The 23,284-nt window shown below is 36.8% G+C and overlaps 2 protein-coding genes across 2 annotated transcripts in view; both read left to right on the top strand.

The window, feature by feature from the left end:
• The window catches only part of LOC144438528 (transmembrane protein 272-like), a 60,861-nt gene extending 53,374 nt beyond the window's left edge, over positions 1-7,487 (top strand). Inside the window, exons 4-6 of the mRNA XM_078127594.1 lie at positions 541-600; positions 1,204-1,416; positions 2,733-7,487. Of these exons, the coding sequence (XP_077983720.1) occupies positions 541-600; positions 1,204-1,416; positions 2,733-2,914 (455 nt within the window). The 3' untranslated portion in view covers positions 2,915-7,487. The remainder of the gene's footprint in view (positions 1-540; positions 601-1,203; positions 1,417-2,732) is intronic.
• Positions 7,488-19,179: 11,692 nt separating this feature from the next.
• Positions 19,180-21,799, top strand: LOC144439260 (monocarboxylate transporter 12-like; the record flags this gene model as incomplete). Its single annotated transcript, XM_078128535.1, has 4 exons — positions 19,180-19,251; positions 19,881-20,119; positions 20,431-20,574; positions 21,258-21,799. Coding segments are annotated over exons 2-4 (894 nt in total), but the record flags the coding sequence as incomplete, so codon positions are not given.
• Positions 21,800-23,284: the final 1,485 nt, after the last annotated feature.

Here is a 23,284-nt window from a genome sequence, read left to right as displayed (position 1 = left end):
GAGAACATGTCACCTTTTATATAATAACTCTAAAATTATGAAAAGTAAAGACTCACTTATTGAAATGATTTCATTCATTGTCATCTATATTACTTCATTTATTAATCTTGTTTGTTTGCGGATAACTTGATATTTCACCTTGGAAATATTGTCTACTTCTCGCTACTCCCTTGATGAAATGATACCTGTAACACTCCACCCCTTCAATGCCTACCTGGTCAGAGTATTTCTTTGATGAAGCAATGAAGTGAGTTGCAGCTTGCTTCTCTTTGGCAGCAGCATAGATATATGTGTGGTCAACTTTGCTACACTGCCATTGGCACTATATTTAATACATACAGCTAAAGTGATGTTGGTTTGGTGTTTCGCTCATGGGACACGTTTTTGAGACAAAGATAGACATATTTCAAATCTTGACAAACAATAACTGACAAATCACATTGCACAGTGTAATTTTTAGGTAACAGAATTGAAAACCCCTCATTTGAAATAAAAATAAGTTTTGGGGAATTAAACTGACATTGGTCTTGTTTTTTTCAGTGGGATGTACCATAGCAATTGCATTTATCATGGCCATTCCTGTAGCAATGATTGTCATGGGTAAGTTATATCATTTAAAAAGAAATTGTGTAATCTCATAATTTTAGACATACATTAAAGATTTATGTTTATCTGTCTTAATTATTATTTAATTAATCTGTACATCAAAATAGTACAGTTTGGTTGTAAATGTGTGTGTGTGAGTGTGTGTGTGTATGTGGACAAAAGACCTGGTAGGTATGTGTTAGGGATATTACCTAGTTGGTCACTGTGAGCACCATCTATCATTGAGTGAACAAGGTTGATAGTTTGCAGTCAAATGCTGTCAACTCATCAAATTATGTTGTGTACTGGTTAAAATTTTTGTACTCGCATGTCTGAAAATTGTTTATGTAAAAAACATCACACCCTACATGTAGGCATGTAATTGAGTAAATAAAGTGATGTTTTTTTCTTCAAATTATTCAACTCAATACCACTCTTCCAATGAGCCATATTCTAGTTATTAAAAAAGAGAGAAAGATTCTGCTGTTTTGCCACTAGAGGCGCTGTTTGGCAGCACATACCGGTATAATTTCATATTACAAGCACATGTACATGATTGCCTTGTTGATTCATACATGTAGTTACTATACATACCTGGTGAATATTTCTCTCTATTAGGATCACTCTATCTACACGATTGTCCTGTTGAACCTTACATACCTATATACCTGATAGTTGGAGGTTGTTTTGGAGTGTTGAAGAATTTAGTATCATTGGGTCAGAGAGTGAAAAGACACAATGAAGATGATAGTGGTAATCCAGATGATAATGTCAAATCAGATCCATTTAATTCACTGCTAAACTGTTTTCTGCTTGCTTGGTTTATAGCAGGTAAGATATTACCTTGTTTTTCTTTGGGGGGTTTTTCTTGGTTTTTTGTTTTGTTTTGTTTTTTTGTTTTTAAATTGGCGGGCAGCAAATTGGTATTAACTTGAGTGGATGGCTAGTTGAGTGTGTGTGTGTGTGTGTGTGTGTGTGTGTGTGTGTGTGTGTGTGTGTGTGTGTGTGTGTGTGTGTGTGTGTGTAAGCAAAAATATAACAACAGTTGGCAAATTGATTAACTTCAGTGGTAGCAGTTGTTCATCAATGCCATGAGACAGTCATATGATTTACTTTCGAACCAATCACCAATCACATACTATTCAGAGTGTAAATTGTTAGCCCGCAAGGGGGCACCGCCCGGAGGGGGCTATTACATTGGGTTCCATCCGTGAGTGTGTCTGTCCATGCAAACTTCCTTCTGTCCATCCGTGCATGCACACATCAACATATTTCACACAAACCTGGCACAAAGATAACATGCTATGTGAAACATATGCTTGTCACTTTGTTTTGCCAACAAATCAAATATGGCTGAATGGCGTCCATATTATTTTGTTAAATTTCACAATATGCATCATAACTTTGTAGGTATAATACATAGTGACTCAATTCAAGTGCCTAAACCCACATTATAAAATATGAGCTTTCTTTTAAGACCTTGACCTTTGACCTTGTCAGTCTTCATAGAATTTTGAATAAAACATTTCAAGCAATAATATTTAATCATGGCTTGCGTTTGACTTTGTGAGACATATATGCAAGTCACTTAATTTCATGATCTTGACCAATATAACAAAATGGCTGCCATCTTTATGATACAAAAGCACATATTGCATGTTGTCTCCAAAAGTTTGATACATATGGACACCATTCAAGTGTCTAACCTCATATGATCAATGATGACTTTTCTAATGAGACTTTCTAATGAGGTGAAAGGACCGAAATGTTTTTTCTACATTAACTCAAGAAGTTGAATACTCAAAGACTCTTTAAATGCCTATACCCCAAAGGTCAGCTTTCTTTTTATACCGTGACCTTTGACTTTGACCTCCATATTCAATGTCAAATAGCAAATTGGTCAATATTTATGCAGTTTTGTATCTGGAGACCCCATCAAATTTCTCAATAACTTTGCAATAAAACACACAAGTTGGGGGGGGGGGGGGGGGGGAGGGGGGCACTATGTCTTCAATTGAAGGCTTGTTATCATACTCTGTATATTGAATGATACATTTGATTCAGTAGAACTCTCTCAATCCTTATTCCTACATGTATATTATTTATTAGTTAGACAATATATTACATATTTTCTTTCTTACCTCTAGGCAATGTGTGGATCTATAGAACATATGAACCAGTGTATGATGACATTTCCTCTCCAGATTATTGCTACGAGCCTCTCTACAAGTTTGCCTTCTGGTTGACCAATGCTACGTATATCATGTTGGCATTCTGCTGTTGTTGTCTGTGCTGTGCCGCAGGATGTACTGCCGTCAAGACCAAATAAAACTGACCAAGATCACATTGGCCTTGTAACAAAAGGGTACAATGGGGCCAGGAAAATGAGTTGTTACCTCATAAGTCTGAAGTATATATCAAAGAGGTACAATGGCAAAAATGGGTTGTTACTTTACAAGCCTGAAGTATATACAAGTCTATATATTGTACGATTCATCTCTTAGTAGTTTTCTGTCAACTCATTTTCACATGATTGAATTTAATTAGAGAGAAAGACCACAATTTCAATATACATGTACTTTAAATGCATATTTTCTTCATAATAACTTCCACAAGTACGGTTTTCGGGAAAAAGTCAATAAGTGTGCAGGAACTGTAACACCAAGTTTAGCAAATTTGTTAATTGATTTTAAAATAATGAGGGTCTATGTATTTGTTTAAGTTATTTCCAAGGAAAGTAATTAATTTCATATATTTAAATGATATTTTATATACCTTACATGTATATTGGGTACATTATCGCAACAGCATTTTCAAATCCACATCTTCAAATTTGCTGCCAATGCAGTCATGCCACAAAACTGGCTGTCAATCAATTTATCATCTTTGAGTAAACGAGGAAACAGCTATTGTATAATATTATATGTTATTTGTAAAGTCACAGTTACCCATTTTACAATTCTAGTTTCACTACTAAATAGACCATGGCAAAATTTTTATGGGAAAGTTTACAGAAAATCTTGGCAATGGGTTAATGGTAAATATATATGAGACAATTTGGAAAGAATGATATTATGTTTTAGTCTTCCTTTTGTTTTCATGAAATCCTTAGATGATCTTTATTTCACTTATGCATGTAATCTATTAAGTAGAATAGCAATATAGTCTTTTATTGTTCTTGTGTCACTCTTCATGGACAGGGTTAATTAAACATGTATTTGTTTGTATTTATTAAACATTGGTGCAACATGTACAGATGCATGCCTGTGGTATTGAATGTACATGTTGAACGTTACGCCTGGGCATCCATAGTCATAGACCAATGCAATTACACATGTAAAACAGACATGTTTCATAATTATGGTAGCAGTTCACATTTTCATTGCAGCATTTCCAAGAAGAAACATACATGTGATACACCTTGAGGTTTTAAGAAACAGTGTCCTGTCTTGTTATTGGTGGCATTTGGTTCTCATAGAAATTATTATGCTTTCATCATTTTATATTTATTGGTCTTGAAAACAAATATAGCAATTATTATTATTCTCTGTAACACACCCTAACTAATACCAGAGACTTCTGTGGGCTTGAAAGTCATAAAATTAGTCAAAATAGGCAGGAATGGTTTGGAGTAATCATTATTTCATTAGATGGAATATCTTAGGGTTTCGATTATCCAGTTTGTATAATTATTAAGTAAAACCCACAGTTCCTCTCCAGGGTAAATAAATCACGCCAAACCAAATCCAAACTTGATAAGGGGCAAGATCAGTAGTTCAATGCCGAATAAAAAACTAAATTCTTACCGTTAGGCCTCAGATCCCCCACCCCCTTCTTACTAAATTGGTCAAAATTGAAAATTGTTTTCGACAACAAATCAATTTGAAATCTGTGTAGTATGTATGTAGTGCTATCATGAATACAAAGCCAGTATGTAGTGAGGAATAAAATAGCTCGTTTAATGACACTTTAATGAATTTTACTGCCATACATTTATAGCAGAAATTTTTCCACTGTTGACATTTTTTTTAGAAATATTTGTATTTAGGAGTACAAAACAGATCTATTAAAAGTAAAATCATTTCTGTAGGATGAGAACTAAAATGGCTCAAACCCCCAACCACCAAACTATCCTACATTAAATTATTGATCTTGCTCCAAAGTGAAACCAGGATTATGGAAAGTGTAGCAGCAACAAGTAGTGTAGAGAGGTTTAAACTGATTCATTGAATCTGATAAATCATATGATTTTAGAAGTTTACCCCGTCATCATAAGATTTCAAATATGTTTTTGATTTTGTAAGAAATATATTAATAGATTGATTTATGCAATTATCAGATCATTTGTATTAACCACTTAAAAGTATTTATTCCAGTATGCTTCCTTCTCCAAGATTTGATATTGCGAAAAGATCAGATATCCCTCATGATGGTAGATCTTTGCAGAATGCTTGATTTAAGCTGTGTAAAGGAAATGATGGATGACACTGACATCTGAGAGGTGGCTTTAACCTGAGTATGTACAGTATATATATAGTCATATTTATTTATGTACGTATGTTATTGATTCATTGACTCTGCGTTCTACAAACAAGAATCTGCGTACAATAACAGGGTTCGTACGGTCCTGGAAAACCCTGGAAAACCCTGGAATTTCAAACCCTCCCTGGAAAACCCTGGAAAACCCTGGAAAATGTGCCCTACCCCTGGAAAACCCTGGAAAATGATCATGACCAATCGATCAATTAATATTGACGATCGTCATGTCTGTGCTCGAGCCACCCATTCATATGATTCTGAATCTCGTAAATGTAAAATGTCGAAAATATTTTCAAAGTCTTTCGCCACGGTGGTGAATCAAAATTCACGCCGATTAGACCCAGACAGTCAAACGATCGTTCCACGAGACACTTTGCCCCACAGACCGTACCTATGCGTAGTTGAATGGGCACCGCAGTGTTTGTTTCGATCTTGCATATTGCTACTCCATCTCCCAGTCGCCATTCAGGGACATGATATTGTAACAGTCCCGGCCAGGGGTAACAGTGGGTCTGTTAACAAGATTATCGTAACATTGTAGCGAGTATCAAAGCATCATCAACCACGACTAGAAATTGTTACAAGTTCGGCGCACGAGTCCGACATACTACTACTAGAAACTCAGGCATGGCAATACTACGGCCTAGGGAAGTGCAGTTGAATTTCCGGGTTGTGGAAGTACGGTTTTGACTTTTATGTCGTCGATAAATGGGTATTTGTGTTACATGTTCTAAAAAAATAAACTACTGTTTTATGTTTTCGGTACAGTAACATTCGTCAGTGGTCAAGTTAAGTTGAGAAATCGCGATGTTCCGCAACTCGTGGCATCCGTACATTAACATCGAGACGCAAGCGATGAATGTATTCAGTTATTCATAGCTCGAAATTTCGTAACGTAAATGACGTTTTCATTCAAAATTTTGAAGAAAAAAATTATTTATTTTTCTGTATATGTCTGAATTAGACTGACGAATGCTGCGACTCAATCTTACACGATCAGTGTACCAGCTTGACGAAACGGCTACTTAGGGGAGAACCATTTGATTTCGGGGGGGGGGGGGGTATGGAGGAAGTAGGTACGGGAGCAATTTTTTTTTCCAGTCAGAGTGACAGCAATTTTTTCTTTCTACTGTCAGTCCTGCATCAATATTTTTTTCAAATGGAGTAGCAGCGCAAATTTTTTCTTAATTAGTCATTACTTTAGTGTCAACACCCCTGGAAAATGGCCAAAATCAATATGAATACCCCTGGAAAACTGACGAAAAACCCCTGGAAAGTCCTGGAATTTTGTTTTGCTTTAAGTGTACGAACCCTGAATAACAAATTACAGACAAATCACCTATGGAGATCACTCATTCTTATCTGTCGCCCTCAAATTATGGAACTCTTTGCCACTTGACATTCGACAAGCCTCCAGCCTGGATTGCTTCAAAACAAAACTGAAGACTTATTCGTTCACCAAAGCCCATGATGTGCTTTAGCCATTCAGCGCTACTGAACAGAACATTGCTGTGGAAATCAGCGCTATAGAAACGTGATTGATTGATTGATTGAATTGAATTGATTCATTTATTTTGTGATAATAATAGTAGCAGTAAAGGTAAAAGTGGTGTCTATCATTGCGCTTCCTTAAGTTGACGTTTTCGAGAGACAAGGAAACATATTTGCAATTTTTATCATTGATTTAGAGTATGGCAAAAGGTTATATTGCATCTCATATATCTATGTCTTACACTGTGAAGTCTGTAGTGTTCACTTCCTCATGTAAAGGCATCAAGTAATATCACTTGATGTTTATTATAAGTAGACATTGTTACGTATGGTGTTATAAACTTATGTGAATTGCCAGCTAATTGTGAACCTTATTTCCTACGACATAATAGTGTTGATGATAGTTTGGAGCATGTCTTTAAACAAAGAAGGCATGTGCAATCGATCTTAAAGTGCAAAAAGGCACACTTTCCAGGATTGGTTTCTATGGAAACCAAAACAAATTCAAATTTGTGATTTTTTTTACTTGTACGGAAGCCCCTTGTTTGAAAATTAAAGAAGTTTTCCTTAAATGAAGATGTCAAGTAGTCGAATATATGACACCCAGTATCAAATAATATAATATCTTTACTCATCTCTAGCCTCTGTGTCATCCTTGTAAAGATGTTGACATTCAAATTAATAAAATTAATTGAAAAAGTGCATTGTAGCTGGTCAGTGTACAAAGTTATATTCAATACACTTGCTTTGTTACACATGCATTTCTGTTTCCTTTTTGAGCAAGGAAATGGTGATTAACAAATAAAATAAATACTTGAGAGAATATCTTTCATTTCTTTTCTATTCCTTGTATAATGCTTTGGATTATGGTGTACAGAATTATAATAAAAAACTTAAACAAATCATTTTTTTGTGTATGACTTTATTGACAATTCGATCACATACACGTGCAGACTGAATGGTTTCTTGTTGGTAGTGTTCCTGTGAAAGGGGCACAAGCTGAGTTTATACATTTTAAAAGGTTGATTATGTCTGTATTGATTTCTCACAATTGTACCGTTAATGTTCAGAACGCTAGCACAAGTATTTACCCCATGACACATATACATAGTGGCACAACCCTTTACGATATCTCAATTCCCTGGGGAGTATACGATAGCAATGATACTAATATCAATGTTTATATCAATGTTGCCACTAAGCACACGGTTTAAACCCTTCACCTTATAATCTCTATCCTACTGGTCCACATTTACACAACTGATTAGACTTTAATGAATTGGTGTGGTTCAAATTTTGTCTCAGAACTTGAGCCAATCAGAAAGGAATGGCAGTGTTAAGGTCAAGGACCATAATTTTACATGTGTCGATGCCTGCCCTCTACTCTACTACCTTTTCCAGGTCTTCTATGTTTTTTACTACCTTTTCCAGGTCTTCCATGTTTTTTACTACCTTTTCCAGGTCTTCCGTGTTCTTTACTACCCTTTCCAGGTCTTCCATGGTCATGTTCTTTACCACCTTTTCCAGGTCTACCATGTTCTTTACTACCTTTTCCAGGTCTACCATGGCCATGTTCTTTACCGCCTTTTCCAGGTCTACCATGTTCTTTACTACCTTTTCCAGGTCTTCCATGGCCATGTTCTTTACTACCTTTTCCTGGTCTCCCATGTTCTTTACTGCCTTTTCCAGGCATGTCCTTTTCTTCGCATCGCCCCTTACCATGTTTACCTCGTTTTCTACCACGTTTTCCACAGTTGCCTTCTTCACGACCCTCGTCACCTTCCTCGCTGTCTTGGTCTTCATCCCTTTCCTCGTCGCCTGGATTTTCGTTGCTGTCCTCAAGGTCGTCGTCCTCGTGCTCTTGACTAGGTGTCGTTGGCTACATGTAGATACCAGAATAGATATAAAATTATCAAATTTTAAAGAAAGTTACATCATTTGCTGGAAATTATGTTTAATATCAGACAACTTTAGCGACAAACAACTTTACTGTATTTGAAAAAATAATCAGAAATAACACGTCTTACATAGAAGAACTCCGTGTATGTAACTTAATAATAGTAAGAGGATTTTAATGTGCAACAGTTGTATTGTATTGTATTGTATTGTATTGTATTGTATTGTATTGTATTGTATTGTACTATACTATATTGTACGCAAGGCAGTGGTTTGTAAACAAACAAGAGATGACGACGATAAATTGTTTGGCGCATCGAAATAATTTTGGTTTGTCTGTTTGCCCGAGACAAAGCTATATTTCGGATTGAACTTTAACGGTTTTCGTTGGAAGCGCTGTTTCGGTTTCTGTATGATAGTAATTTCTTGACAGTAATTACTGAATTCAAAAAAGCTCGATCGCTAGGTATGTGTCCATAGGGAAGTTAGAATTGCTGATGAAAAACAAGAAAAGGTGCCGGTGTTTGATAGAGGTAAAATAATTGAGTGGAAAATGCCAAACTTGAAGTGTAATACGGTTTGTGTCTGTGTACAGCTTACCTCAGCTGGCACATTATCATCTATCATATCAGCTCCACTGCCCTCATCGCCTTTTTCATTCGTGTGTAGCAGCCATCTGTCCACGTCTTTTATACGTCTTTTAGAATGACGGTCGAACTTAGCGTTGAGACGTTTGGAACCTCTTGGCCTTCCACATTCAGACAATTGTGACAGCGCCACCAAGCAGATAACAGAGTAAATGATAATCTTCGTGATTTTCATGATTATTCAGCAGATATGAGAGTATACTGTATACAGGTGATGAGAGAGAGAGAGAGAGAGAGAGAGAGAGAGAGAGAGAGAGAGAGAGAGAGAGAGAGAGAGAGAGAGAGAGAGAGAGAGAGAGAGAGAGAGAGAGAGAGAGAGGGGGGGGGGAGGGAGGAGAGAATGTGTCAAATACATTATAAATCATATAATACTATATTTCAAGTATTATAATATTATTTTAATTTTGGTGAAGCATCATACAGCCGTTGTGTAAAACCATGTCAGAAAAATTAATGTAGCGAATTTTCTTGAGGGGATACGAAAATCAGGATTTTAGGTGCATGTATATGTACAAACAACTCATTCATATACAGAGAATTGCACTCGAATTATGGGTTTTCTTACATTTTACCTACAGACGCCCTCTACAGGATCACATGTATTAAAAGTGACATAAGTTGAGTTTATAACTTTTTACTCTCCAAGTGAAAATATTTACATAAAACCTTAATTAATCTATTCTCATATAATGTTGATATATACCATCCGTTACATTACAATACATAATGTCTTTTGATATTGTTAGAACAATTGATTGCATAGGAAGAGATTTCCTAACAGTTTTCATTTGATTATCTATGAGTTATACTTTGATACACGTGCCAGGTTTGAGTTTGGGCAAGTGATAGCAGAAAACAGCAATATTAAACTTCAATTGATAAATGTGCTCCAAAGTTTACACCCAAAACATATAAACTTAGCATGTACACCCTAACTTAACAACTGATGACGTCATCGGGTTATCAAAAAGGTTGCCTTTAATATATTTTTTATCGGTGAAGCTGAGATTTGTTGTTTATCCACCGATTAGATATCAAAGTGAATATCGAGCCTTAAAGCTTGCTTGTACCATACACCATGGGTGGAGAGAACATATATCAGAAATAACATTTTCTTTTGAAGATTTTGCGAAACCATGGTATACCAGAATACAATATATAGTTCCTTGAATTGGATTTAAAGTACAGCATTTTCATTCATGCACTATATATATTATGATCTCACACCTCGTCAAATATTTTCAATGTGAGGGGATTAGCAATCTGGCGATTGTGACGTAAAAGGAAGCTTACCAATCGCCTATTGCCTAATACCTTACTGACGCAGAATTCAATGTTCAGAGTTCAGAGTTCAGAGTTCGTATTTGTGGCTGTAGTTGGGAATTTGGTATGAGATATATGCAATATTTTGGATTCAAACCAGAAAGGCAAAAGCGGAGACATGGACCCCCCTTTGATATAAGCTAGTGTGAAAAAGTGTGTTGTATGACGTATGATTTTTCCCCCGGTTTTGTCGACTGATTGAAATGTAACAATTATATAGCCTGACAGACGATATAATAACAGTGTTAGTCAGATTTGTGTAGAGCCAGAAGCCGTTCTGTTTCAACTTAACCGTCTGTCATTATATTTGATCTCACTGGCCTATCATAACCTTGACGATAACAAACATCTCTCTTATTCCACATGTACACATATTCAATCAACAAGTCATCGTTACATAATTATACCTTTTTACGGTAACTTCTGAACACTCGAGGTCAGAAAAGTTAGAAATCTGAGTCACGAGAATGAATATAGCTAACAACTTTCCCACCGAACATATACGAAAGCGTACACATTAAATTTCTTTTCGTAAAAATTGGTATCTTTGAACTCAAATTCTTGCACGAATGAATTACTAGAGATATTTACCCAAATGTAAATCTAAAATCAAAGTGAGATCTGCCCCTAAAATACAGGATAACTAAATTTGTTAAATTATTTTCTTTGGCCGAAAATAGTGAATTAGCGACGATGTTCTACATTATCACCTACCTGTTGTGCACCAGGCCTTAGTCACGATGTAGCGCGTGGGAATCTGAGCAGTGCGGCAGATTAAACCAATGACTCCCTCAAAGTGATTTCCTATCTTCCCGATAACCGTCAAAAAAATCCAGAAATTCAGGTGTGATCGCCCTTGAATTATATTTACACCAAGAATAAGTATTCGTGTTGCGTAACACCGAGATATCTCTTATCTGTCATGGATGGCCTTATTAATTTTTTGGTTTCTCGAGTTCCAACCGACCCTTAAATTCCAACAAAAATCAAAATAACGCCCTCTGTGGCAGAATCTTGAAAACGACATTCTGATAGTAAGATGGCGACACGATGAGCCCTGGGCAAAAGCTACATTTAGTTTTACAGAAATTTGGAACCTTAAGCAAGTCAAATTGTAAGCATAATGGTTCATAGTAGCCTTCTGAATCTGTAAGTTCATTTGACACCTACTTCTGTGACATCTAGACTGGGGTAGCATTATTATTAATCGAAAACATCATCGACATATGCATATGCATACTTACGTACTTTTTACTAATTTTGGGTGTGATGGGAAACTAAAGAAATAAAATGGATAACTCTTACGCGACCTTATACAATACAAGTGACATATCACGCGACCTTGAGGTATGCTGTAAAATTCCGATTACGCGTTGGATTATTTCTAAAGTAAAAAGAAAGTAAAACACGTGTGCAGAGGTTTAATGTCATTGTTTTGCAACTATTTGAATCAATATGTTTTATATTTACAATATATTTTTTGTATAGGTCGTAGGCGTACACACGTGTTTTCCAATTGTGTTAAGATGATTGGTAGGTATTTTATGACGTCATTATATTCATAGTATGTAATGTATGCATGGATTACTGACTAAAGGACAATGACCTTTAATCACTGATGACACAATGAGAACTTGACACTACATATGACTCAAAACTTCATTAATGGAATGATCAGTTAATAGATAACGTAACCCCCCCCCCCGGGGGGGGGAGGTTAGATCAGCAACAAAAGCTTTCATTCTTAAGATATAACCTAATTACCGAACATGAGTAATTAAACAAATTAAGGCTTTGTTGGGACATACGCTCTTTGTTGTGGTTGGTGTGTGCAAAATTACTCATTAAAATTAAAAGTTAATCAACAATTCAGCTTTACGGAAATGACACGAATGTTTATTCACTTGTCTTTAAATCCACCTTTGTATCTTTGCCTTATATGCGACCATTTGGCTGTTGCTATGAGTGTGGTCTTGTTGCTAGGCATATTTGCCCACACCTTTTGAATGTTTTGTTCACTTGTAGAGAATCCCTGTTGTTATCTTTGTGAAATACACCATCGTTTGGCTGTTGATGTGGGCGTTGTCAGAGTTGCTAGTTAGGATATTTACATACATTTTTTGAAAGTTTACTCACTTGCCTATCAGATGATGTTGTTATTTTAGCAAAATATACTGGCTTTTGGTTGTTGCTAAGGGCATAGTCATGATTGCTAGGGCCAATTGTGTCAAAATGTTTGGAACAAAATCTGCAGAATAACACTTCTAGAAACATCTCACCAAATTTCAGTCTCATTGACCAAGTACTTTTTGGGATCTCCGTGAGCCTCCATTGTGTACATTTCTAGTGTGTTGTACGTTTACGATGGTGGCTGGCTCAGTGCTCACCAGCCGTATTTTGGGGTATTTTCAACTCGCCATAACTTTCACAATAATTTTAGATACTATAAAAGCGACAATCTCGACTTATATTTCTCCCTTCGTGCTACAAGAATCAATTTTGGAATAATTGTTAGGAATACGGATTTTTCGGCGATTTCGTGAAGCACACTTGACTCTGAGGTCGTAAATTTCTGCCCGGGTTTTCGCCCATTTGTTGTTTCGCCCAAAATTTACAAATTTTGCAAAATAGACGGATTCTTGTGAACTTTAAATGGCTATAGTAAGAAAAAGACAACATCCGTTCAAGATTTTCGATAGAAAGCAGGTGATTTGACCCAAGTCGAAGGTGACCTCGTTTGACAAGCGATGTGACAAGGCAAACAGGCGATCGCGCTTCTCACACCTATAGTGATTACTCCTGTTCACCCAATTTGTTTGCCTCTGTTATAACAAAATTAAAAGTGTTACACCTTTTTGACATTTTTTGCAATTATTGTGTACAAACACAAATTTAATAGTAATCTTTGTTGTTTCGTTGAGTTTTCTTGTAGAAGTTCATACTTAACTAAAAATCCCCTCATATTTCTCATATAGCTACTTAAATAATTGCGCGCCAAACGAAAAAATAGACATTACTTAGGATGGAAACACCAGGTCTCCGTATATGGCACAGTGCCTATTGCTTTATTTATTATTATATTTACAGCGATGCCAATTTATAATAAGAGTTTTATTATTTGAACTAGCTATAGGGCTATGTAAGTGTTTTTTGGCGGGAACATTCATGTGTAAAGATATGCAATTAACATCACGCATGCTCGTTGTGTTAATGTTACATTATGATTTTCTTCATATGACATATATACGCCTCATACAAGCATTAGACATGTAAGTCTAACATTTGACATGTTTTTTAGTCAACAAAGATGTACTGATATGACTTACACCCTCACAGTTGACCTTTAATATTACCTGCTGCCATAACTTTGATTTTCTGCTGCATTTATATAATTCGTAGGAAGGAAAACCAAACCAATTCGTTGATGCACAGCGTCAATACTAGTTCATGTTCCACATCTTCAAGGTAGGTCCTCTTTTAGTTGGGGTCGTGTAGGATACATTGTAATAACCAGAAGGGAGAACTCCTTATTACTCTCAGACTGGCAGTGAGTCTCGTCGTTTTCAAATCGGAACGTGTTCTAAAACTGGGATAGTGAACATGATTTTCCTTACATGGATGAACTTATTGGATTTATTGAGAAGTGTACTATTAATTAGTTAATTAGTAAATGTTTCATTTTCATTCTGCTTTGCATGAATATAGTCGGCGAATATAGGGTTTGAGCGCACATATGGAACTTGTTGGCGAACTTACTTAAAATATGACATATATACAAAAGCGATAAATGGTCCAAAGTTCGCTATCGTTCGACATTTATACACTTTTGCGTCTATGTTGTAGGCCTAGAACAAATGACAAATACATCACTTAAATTATGTCAACCTCGTTGTGATGACAACTGCACTAGACGTGTTTGTTGTGTGTGTTTGCTTTCCTCACTTAGCAGACGAGAAGTGTCAAGCTTTCTTATTTGAAATGCTCGTGCGCAAAACTGTTCGATGATGACGAAAAACAAAATGTCGTAAATTTCTGCCCGGGTTTTCGCCCATTTGTTGTTTCGCCCAAAATTTACAAATTTTGCAAAATAGACGGATTCTTGTGAACTTTAAATGGCTATAGTAAGAAAAAGACAACATCCGTTCAAGATTTTCGATAGAAAGCAGGTGATTTGACCCAAGTCGAAGGTGACCTCGTTTGACAAGCGATGTGACAAGGCAAACAGGCGATCGCGCTTCTCACACCTATAGTGATTACTCCTGTTCACCCAATTTGTTTGCCTCTGTTATAACAAAATTAAAAGTGTTACACCTTTTTGACATTTTTTGCAATTATTGTGTACAAACACAAATTTAATAGTAATCTTTGTTGTTTCGTTGAGTTTTCTTGTAGAAGTTCATACTTAACTAAAAATCCCCTCATATTTCTCATATAGCTACTTAAATAATTGCGCGCCAAACGAAAAAATAGACATTACTTAGGATGGAAACACCAGGTCTCCGTATATGGCACAGTGCCTATTGCTTTATTTATTATTATATTTACAGCGATGCCAATTTATAATAAGAGTTTTATTATTTGAACTAGCTATAGGGCTATGTAAGTGTTTTTTGGCGGGAACATTCATGTGTAAAGATATGCAATTAACATCACGCATGCTCGTTGTGTTAATGTTACATTATGATTTTCTTCATATGACATATATACGCCTCATACAAGCATTAGACATGTAAGTCTAACATTTGACATGTTTTTTAGTCAACAAAGATGTACTGATATGACTTACACCCTCACAGTTGACCTTTAATATTACCTGCTGCCATAACTTTGATTTTCTGCTGCATTTATATAATTCGTAGGAAGGAAAACCAAACCAATTCGTTGATGCACAGCGTCAATACTAGTTCATGTTCCACATCTTCAAGGTAGGTCCTCTTTTAGTTGGGGTCGTGTAGGATACATTGTAATAACCAGAAGGGAGAACTCCTTATTACTCTCAGACTGGCAGTGAGTCTCGTCGTTTTCAAATCGGAACGTGTTCTAAAACTGGGATAGTGAACATGATTTTCCTTACATGGATGAACTTATTGGATTTATTGAGAAGTGTACTATTAATTAGTTAATTAGTAAATGTTTCATTTTCATTCTGCTTTGCATGAATATAGTCGGCGAATATAGGGTTTGAGCGCACATATGGAACTTGTTGGCGAACTTACTTAAAATATGACATATATACAAAAGCGATAAATGGTCCAAAGTTCGCTATCGTTCGACATTTATACACTTTTGCGTCTATGTTGTAGGCCTAGAACAAATGACAAATACATCACTTAAATTATGTCAACCTCGTTGTGATGACAACTGCACTAGACGTGTTTGTTGTGTGTGTTTGCTTTCCTCACTTAGCAGACGAGAAGTGTCAAGCTTTCTTATTTGAAATGCTCGTGCGCAAAACTGTTCGATGATGACGAAAAACTTGGCACACAGAGAAAAAGTGCTTTACTTCAGTGTTACCCGTTGTAATATGAATGCTATAAATTAGTGTAGCACATAGAGAAAGTGCTTTACTTCAGTGTTACCCGTTGTAAAAAAGAACAGTAACTGTCATAAATAGTAGATTGGGCGACAGGTTTGTTGAAAATTTAAAAAAATCAAAATAACTATTCGCATCGTCACATCTCTCTAGACAACACATCATGACCAGAAACAAGTCCTGTTTTGGGCCATATAAAGTCAGTACTCATCTTGAAGGCATACATATATCGACATTTTGGCGTTGAGGGCAGCAGAGCCGTCCAGATCGTGATCTGCTGATAGGCTACTTTACATACTATTACTGGGGCAAGTTGCCCACCGTACGTGGCCTTGCTTGCACTTGCATTAAAATAAATGCTTTTGTTGTTGTGTTGACATTGACTTGTCGTAGCTGGTGATATAATCATATTGCTGTTCTTTGAATCCAAATGTGATTGTTTTGTTCAAAGACTAAAGAGGATGTTTATGAATTACGATCAGTCTGAACCAAGTAAATCCGACATCGTGAGCTCTTAGAGTCACAGTGCGGAGGAAAATGAGAATTATAGACCTGATCGACTACAATAATCCTCTGACCACAAAAAGAAACAAAAGGTCCAAGGCCTTCTTAGCCTTGTATACACGATGTATTGGGATATTTTTTTATTTTTTATGAAGACATGTCCAAAGATGATATACACAAAAGAATAAGTTGCTGAAGTTACTAGCCGGTTGACGATATATAACTCTCACACAAGTGGTATCACTTTTCTTTACGCAACTATTATTTGTAAAATGTATAACTTAGTCTATCAGTGTTCATATAACAGGTTGGGATAGTTGTATATATCACCACACATACCAGAATATAAGAGAGAGAGAGAGAGAGAGAGAGAGAGAGAGAGAGAGAGAGAGAGAGAGAGAGAGAGAGAGAGAGAGAGAGAGAGAGAGAGAGAGAGAGAGATCTTGAGAGGGGGAGGGAGAGTGGGAGAGAGAGGGGGAGGGAGAGAGAGGGAGGGAGGGAGGGAGGGAGAGAGAGAGAGAGCTTGAGAGTGTGAGAGAGCGGGCGCACGCGCGCGAGTGAGAGAGAGTGAGATTGAGAGTGTGAGAGTGAGCGAGAGAGAGAGAGGGGGAGGGAGAGAGAGGGGGGGAGAGGGAGGGAGGGAGGGAGGGAGGGAGAGAGAGAGAGCTTGAGAGTGTGAGAGTGAGAGAGATCTCGAGAGAGTGGGAGAGAGTCAGAGAGAGAGAGAGAGAGAGAGAGAGAGAGAGAGAGAGAGAGAGAGAGAGAGAGAGAGAGAGAGAGAGAGAGAGAGAGAGAGAGAGAGAGAAAGAGGGAAGGGCCCAGACTCGGTTTCACTTACGAAAACAAACAAACACACACACACACACACACACACACACACACACACACACACACACACAAATAAATAAATAAGGAAATACTGACACATATTGTACATACCAATTGTGACTTTCGCATATACATACTAAATACAAAGATACAATACAGCGTAACATTGCAGTTAATACTGATTCAGGGTTACTTTATTGTTGATGTTTGTCAGTGTTTGTTTGTTTCTTTATTTCTTAATTTGTTTGTATGTATGTATGTATGTATGTATGTATGTATGTATGTATGTATGTATGTATGTATGTATGTATGTATGTATGTATGTATGTATGTATGTATGTATGTATGTATGTTTGTTTGTTTGTTTGTTTGTTTGTTTGTTTGTTTGTTTGTTTGTTTGATTGTTTTCGTAAACAAAACTAACTCGGCCTTAACCCATCAGACAACATATTCCACAGTGGTTTCTTCAGTAACAAAAATACGCATGCGCGTGGATGAGATAAAGTACTTATCTCGGAAGTGATACAGTGCAGTGTAGGATGCACACTACGTTATTCCGCAATGTGACCTAGAAATCGTATGACCTCCATAATTCATGCCAACATTCCTTATAACATAGTGCGTGCAGTAGACAATGAACATGATATGATAGACATTGATGCAGATCAAAATGATCTTATACAGGGAAACAACCTCACGCGTCATGGAAAACAGTGTCGATACTAGTACTCTCTGCTCTCTGGTGACCATCGGACAATCATGTTTACCCATTCTCGAAAACCAGAGCTGTTAATTCTTCCGCGACATTATTTTGGACGGTGCCTTAAAAGAGGCCGTGGCGTGGTTTGCGACGACGCCATTACTTGTCTGAACGGAAGATTTGAGACTATAGTATGTGTCCTTATTTCTATTCTCTCTATCTATGACGATATTTGGAATTTAGTCAATAGTGATAGTGAAACGCCATTTGATCATAATAATTAATATATTATATTTATTTATGATCATTAATATTATTAGTATATTCCGTAACAAATACCGGCAACGGTATTTTTTTGAATATCGTAAATACCTATAATAACTTCATTGTTTTGTATTATGATCATCCTAGACTAGAATATTACCATCCTGGAATAGAATATTAGCTCACAAGTGACTGTGGTTATCCGTTACATAGCTTACCATAAACAGGGCAAGGCCTCATGTAGGGATTTACAATTTATTTATGAAGGTGACCTTGAAGGCAATGTATCAACAATAAATGGTATAAACTTGAATAGATTATTCAAAATAATTACACGGTTTACGTCTATCTTTGCCCGATTCCCAGTATTCTAGACCTCCAATGGGACGTGAAGTTCTTAGTAAATCACCATTCGCTCATTATCAGCCTTAATTGAAACGAAAAATAAGCAAATAAATCAACCTACAAAACTATATTAACATAGGCATAGCATATGATAATGTAAAACAATAAATTGATACCACTGTGGTGACAGTAGTTGCTCTGGTAGTCTGTAACATATACAGACATATGTGCCATGCTATCAGCCAGCACTCATCGTTTGTACTGTTCTATGGGCCTATGCCTGCGAGATCAAAGGATGTAGGCCACTCCTTGAACTTGTGATAGAAGTCCAAACAGAGGTCATTATGTAGATTAAAAATCAAATAAACAGAATAGTTGCTACTTCTGATGTCTATTTCCACCGTTTTGTGTCGTTTGTTTTGTTCCGGGTGATCGCCGCCATATTCTCACATCTGACCCTGTCATTGACAATCCTGTTTGAATCTCAGGGTCAGATGTAGCTCTAGTAGTGGTCTCAGGATGTGGGAAGGCGGCGGTCACCTGGAACAGAACAAACGACATATACGCAAAACGATGGAAATACAGCCTTTTTACAGGTAAATAAAGACAGATTTTAATCAGATTGTGTTAGTATCCATGTCTGTAAACTTCGGAAAGATAATAATGAATTAGAGAACTTGTCGTTGTTAATTCTAGATCTACCGCAGCATGGGGAAGTCGTAAATGGAAACGCTGACGCGCCGCGCTGTATTTCCTATCCTAATAGCTATTATATACTGATACATGTAGTTCATAATTTTGCATTGCAGTGGATAGTATGTATGTATGTATGTATGTATGTATGTATGTATGTATGTATGTATGTGTATGTGTGTATGTATGTATGTATGTATGTATGTATGTATGTATGTATGTATGTATGTATGTATGTACATGTATGTATGTATATATGTATGTATGTATGTATGTATGTATGTGTGTGTGTGTCGTGTATATAATGCAGAAATGGACATCACCCACCTTGTAGCACAGAATACAACTTATTCACCAAATCAAATATTTCAATGATTTGAAATCACACGGATAACGTCATTTCACACTTCCTTCACACTCGCCTTCGAGCAATGTCATATATACAAGCAATTATGTGTTACGGCACAGAGATTTAAAATCACGTTTTCTTTCCGAGGGCATTCAGTTTACGTCTGCTGCCATTTTATTTCAGCTAACTCCGAGTGAGCTTGTATGACTTGAAAATGGACAGGAAAGTGATGCCTATTGGTAAGGGTCCCGATGGAGGGTGGGGCTGGATGGTCGTTTTAGCAACAGGAACTGGTGATGCCATCATTTCTACTTTCGCTTTTGTAATGAGTCCAATATTTATCGAATTAAGACGATATTTCAACGCTACAGCTGAAGAAACATCTTGGTTTTTATCACTTCAATGCATTTCGTTCGCACTAGGTAAATAGAAAATGGTTGCTTTAATGTCAAAGTGTGTGATATTTGGTATACAGTACTTTGTACTTGCTAAAATTACAATAATTTTGCTTTCCTTGTGATCATCTATCTGTTTGATTCAGACTTTCGGAAATTGATTACATTGCATATATTGTAATACACATACCTCTCTGCGATTGTATAGGCGATGAACACTTGTCACTGAAATGCTAAACTGTATTTTAAAGAACATGATACTATATTGAGTATATATTATTGCCTAACTTCATCACTATCCTAAAAAAAATATGTTCTTCTATTCTGGTCTCCTCCAGCATTCATTGGAACATCTTCATCTGATCGTATCGGGGCTCGTAATACGGTGATAATTTTTGGCAGTTTAGCGACTTTTGGCATTTTCATTAGTCAGTTTGCCTGGAATATATACTATCTGTATGTATCCATTGGATTGATAACAGGTATGTCATGTAATATACACATATTGTCTGGCAATGAGAGTGCTTGTAGACGTCTAAACTTGAGCCGAAGCAAATACCTCGAAAGCAAATACTAGTTGCTGAATAACAGCACTGGGGGTAACTATATGACGTATCCTTTTGCCCAAATAAGGCCTGCAATAAGTGTAAACACATCACATTATCAGGCACACACATGCCTTCTATAATCAGAGCAATCCCGGATAATACTTCCCTGCTACGTGAATATTGCCCTGGTCCTTAGGAAAATGGAACGCCAATAATGCCTATATGCAAATTGGGGTCACAACGGGTCAGTAATCCACACGTACCATACGTGGTACGATACGTACACTATAATATAAAATCAAGTCAATGGAACTAACTACAAATGCTTGTCGGTTATCCTACAGTAAATTCAGAGGAAGAAACCTTTTACAAAATGTAATTGCGTGAGCGTATGTTTGTGAAATTGACTGAGGTTGAATTGCGGGGTTGGGAATAGTATGCCATATTATAGTGGCGATCTATGCATGAACAACTAGCCTTTCGAATTCAAAACATGATATGGCAAATATTAAAATCTCTGATTGTATTTAAAGTGATAACCCAACAACACATTTCAGTAAAAGATAAGTAAATACTAATAGTATGACGATGACCGAACTATTTCTTATATTTTGTAGGACTAGGCTTTTCCGGAAGCCTGTCCCCACTGCACGTGATGACTGCAAGATATTTCCCACAAAGATATCCACTCGCAACTGGCATTGCCATGGTAGGACCTGGACTTTGGCTTTTCATATCTCCGCCTATTGTACAAGCCTGTGTCGATCGGTACGGATGGAGAGGAGCTTTCTTAATTGAGTCGGCCATTATTGGGAATCTGCTAGTTTGTGGGGCGATTCTAAGACCCTTACGTTCTGTAAAAAACACACAGGAGAATACGTTTTGTAAAAGGGGCCAACGACCAATAACTGATGCCTTGGAAAATGGTGAATGCCGGGACTCTGAGAAAAGTGAAGATTGTACACCCGAAAAGACAAAATCGGGAAACTCTTACTTGGCAGACTGTTTTGCCCTATACCGTGAGCCCCGTTTCATGACGTTTGTCGTTTCCAGGTTTTTACTTGGGTGTGCATATAGTGGGGCTATGCTACATTTACAGCCACGTTCCAATGTGGCAATGGTTGGTACTTCGCAGCAAACAGCCTTCCTCGTCTCTATCTCTGGAATCTGCAGTGTGATTGGCAGGGTCGTCGGTAGTAGTGTAATCGTCCATTTCAAGTTACTTTCGGCAATGAATACGTACATATTAAGTGTATCCATATTTGGTGTTGCCTGTTTAATACCTCAACTAGCGGATACCTACATAGGGTTCAGCATTCTTAGTGGGATACTTGGCATGTGTTCAGGGACATATTTTTCAGTGAGTCTTGTCTGCGCTAGGGAGCTTGTTGGCTTACAAAAAGTGTCATTTGGTATTGCCATGGTGTTCTTTTCGTTAGGAACCGGCATGGTCATTGGACCACCTATAGCAGGTAAGTGACATGGTCCAACTTACTTTTTTGAAATGTTAATTCTTCAATATAGATAATTTTAAGTAGTTACTACTTTTTGTATATGTATGTATGTATGTATGTATGTATGTATGTATGTATGTATGTATGGATGGATGGATGGATGGATGGATGGATGGATGGATGGATGAAAATCACAATATTTATATTTACAACTATCATTAAATATGACCTTACTGTATTAATAACATTTATTTTTGGAGTGATTATCAAAATGAAACAATAGTGAGCGTGTCCAATTTCAATGTACAATGCCTTATTCCAAATCGTATACTTTTGTCTGCATTTACATGGAAAGTGTCACAACGTTCATCATTGTGAATTCCATGAACACACATATTTGATATAGTATATCTTTTGCTTTATTTTGCAGGAAGAATATACGATACATGGGGGAGTTACGATTATGCCTACTGTGTGCTTGGGACGTTAAGTCTGTTGAGTGGAGCTGCTCTTGTCCCTTGGCAAATTCGGAGTAAATTTAAAGACAAATTGTGAATTGGAGATTGCATGACTTAGAGTTGAGCCTGATGTACTGCACTGCACTGCACTGTAGTCTGTATCTTAGAAGGACATTGCGAAAATAACGAATTTCTCTGGTGTGTATGTACATATTCAGGAAACCGGGCACCGAAAGCATTGTACATCCAGTAAAACCATTTCGTCCATACAGATTGTTGAGGTCATTTGACCATGATATGCAATCATTAAATCGTCATGTAGATTAATTTACATTCACAGTGGTTCGTTGGTGGAGCTCTTTGAAATTAATTGCTTGTGGTACATGCGCATGTACATGTGTTCATGCATGTTTATCGATAATGGTATTCCTCTAACATGTCGTTGGACATGATTCATACAATTATTCGTTTGCCATATGTCTGGTAGAAATGGAAATTAATATTACCTGCTGTGTATTGAAATGATAAACTGGAATATCAATGGTTGTGTATTTGTCTACAACAATATAAAATGGTGCCTATTATGTGACTTAGTCAGACGGACATTTAATTGTTGGCTGTAATTAAATAAACACCGACACAGAGGAAAAACACTTACCGGGCAATATTGATTTATATTGCTCCACGGTTCATATCCCTAGCTCGATGCACCCTGGCCATTTCCCCCTTTGC

The sequence above is a fragment of the Glandiceps talaboti genome, chromosome 8 (genome assembly GCF_964340395.1).
Source record: "Glandiceps talaboti chromosome 8, keGlaTala1.1, whole genome shotgun sequence".
Classification (NCBI taxonomy): Eukaryota; Metazoa; Hemichordata; class Enteropneusta; family Spengelidae; genus Glandiceps; species Glandiceps talaboti.
This window is presented reverse-complemented; position numbering and strand designations above follow the sequence as displayed.